General features: G+C 50.6%; 1 protein-coding gene across 1 annotated transcript in view; it reads left to right on the top strand.

Moving 5' to 3' along the window:
* The first annotated feature begins 348 nt into the window (after nt 1-348).
* Nucleotides 349-1635, top strand: part of LOC119592563 (protein giant-lens-like) — an 18706-nt gene continuing 17419 nt past the window's right edge. The window contains exon 1 of the mRNA XM_037941439.1: nt 349-768. Coding sequence (XP_037797367.1) covers nt 580-768 — 189 coding nt within the window. The 5' untranslated portion in view covers nt 349-579. The remainder of the gene's footprint in view (nt 769-1635) is intronic.

Below are 1635 nucleotides of genomic sequence, written 5' to 3'. Positions count from 1 at the left end.
ATATTGTTGTGCGTGGGTGTAGGAGGGAGGTGTCATAGTGCCGTCGGATGATGCCACATTCCTCTTTCTCGTAGATTTATTATCCCGACACAAGGCCCAAAGCGGAGGTAATCTGGCACGCCGCACTGCTCGTACAGTGCCATGTCACGGATGGTGATAAGGTACAGTGCCGGAGAGAGCCACAAGCGAAACATAGGTAGGACCAAGGAGTGAGGAGGGAGGAGCCAGATGAGTGACGCAGACCACGACCCCAAAGTCCGCCTCACGTTCATTGAGAAACCCAAGGGAAGCCCCGCCCACTTCCATTGAGACCCCGCGTCCGAGGGTATAAGACGCTGAGACCCGGCTCGGCCTCCTTAGTAGTACCTGAGTAACCGCGGAGGAAGCGAGTACTTGTTGTGCGCGCCAGGCCTGCCAAGCTACCTGCCATACCCTCATTACCTGTCGCTACCTCTCATTACCTCCCACACGCTTAATTACCTTTTCGTACCGGACTCCACCGCTTGTGACTGTGAGTACTGTGTGACGCTGCTGTGAGCAAGTAACCACCACAGCGCCCTGCGGAAAAACCTGCACACGATGTTGGCCCAGCTCTCTTGTGACTTGTTACTGACGGTGTCGACGCTGGTGCTACTAGCGCCCGAACACGGCCACACCTCCAGACTCCCGGCGCTCGAGCTCCCGTGGCAGCAGGAGGACCACCAACAGGTCCTCAGCTCGAGCTCGCTCGACCAGATACCTGCCTACAAGGTCTTCTACCAGACGGGGGTGAGTATTGCGATAACATATCTCTATTTCTTTATTCATGTATCTGCGTTATTTGATAATCACTGTCGTTGCCGGAGTCCCCTGTGCTTCCTTATGGGTGTGTGCGAAAGAATATGTCTGTCATGATAGGAAAGCCTTTAGTGTTATTCAATCTTTTGGTAGTCTTTTTTATCGCAGCCTTATGCAGTGCAGCTAGACGAATCAGAAAAAAATAATGCATATAACGAATATTTGTAAAACAAATGTCACTTTCCGTCAAGTCCTTTATATTCTTAACAATCATATGTATAAGATATATGCATCACCTATAGAACGCAATAAAGCAGCAACGTGGGCACTTGCATCACAGGGCCCCAAGCGGAAGTTGCAGTTGTCTATCGTGGTCTATATAATTAGTGTGTCATAGAAACAAGGGGACGTAGTTTGTTTTGGCGCACGTCGCCGCCGTAGCAACTTGGGCACGAAAAACCGTCTTCACACAGGTTTGCTTCTTGGGACGTGTCATACTGCAACACGAGCAACACGCACTTGGGCTTTGTTGCACTTTGCATTTGCAAAAGGCGATGTCAACAATGGCTTATCATTCAGGTTGCTTGATAGATGGCCGATCGCCTGTCCCTTCACTGTTATAATCCCGATTGATTTGGTTGAGTTGCATAATGTGCGAAGTAGCGAGCTTGCTGTTCTGTTTCTAAATAGGTCGGGGGTTGATGGGGAGGGGGTGGGAAGGAAGGGAGAAGGACGGGGGGAGGGGGATAAACCTGGTTCTCGCCACTGTGCTGAGTGCGACTCGGAACGTGGGATTGCTGGTGGTGCTGGTAACTGTTCAGAAACTTTTGTAGATTGCATTGCGATGGATTAGGTTTG

This window comes from Penaeus monodon, chromosome 30 (genome assembly GCF_015228065.2).
Source record: "Penaeus monodon isolate SGIC_2016 chromosome 30, NSTDA_Pmon_1, whole genome shotgun sequence".
NCBI classification, from domain to species: domain Eukaryota; kingdom Metazoa; phylum Arthropoda; class Malacostraca; order Decapoda; family Penaeidae; genus Penaeus; species Penaeus monodon.
This window is presented reverse-complemented; position numbering and strand designations above follow the sequence as displayed.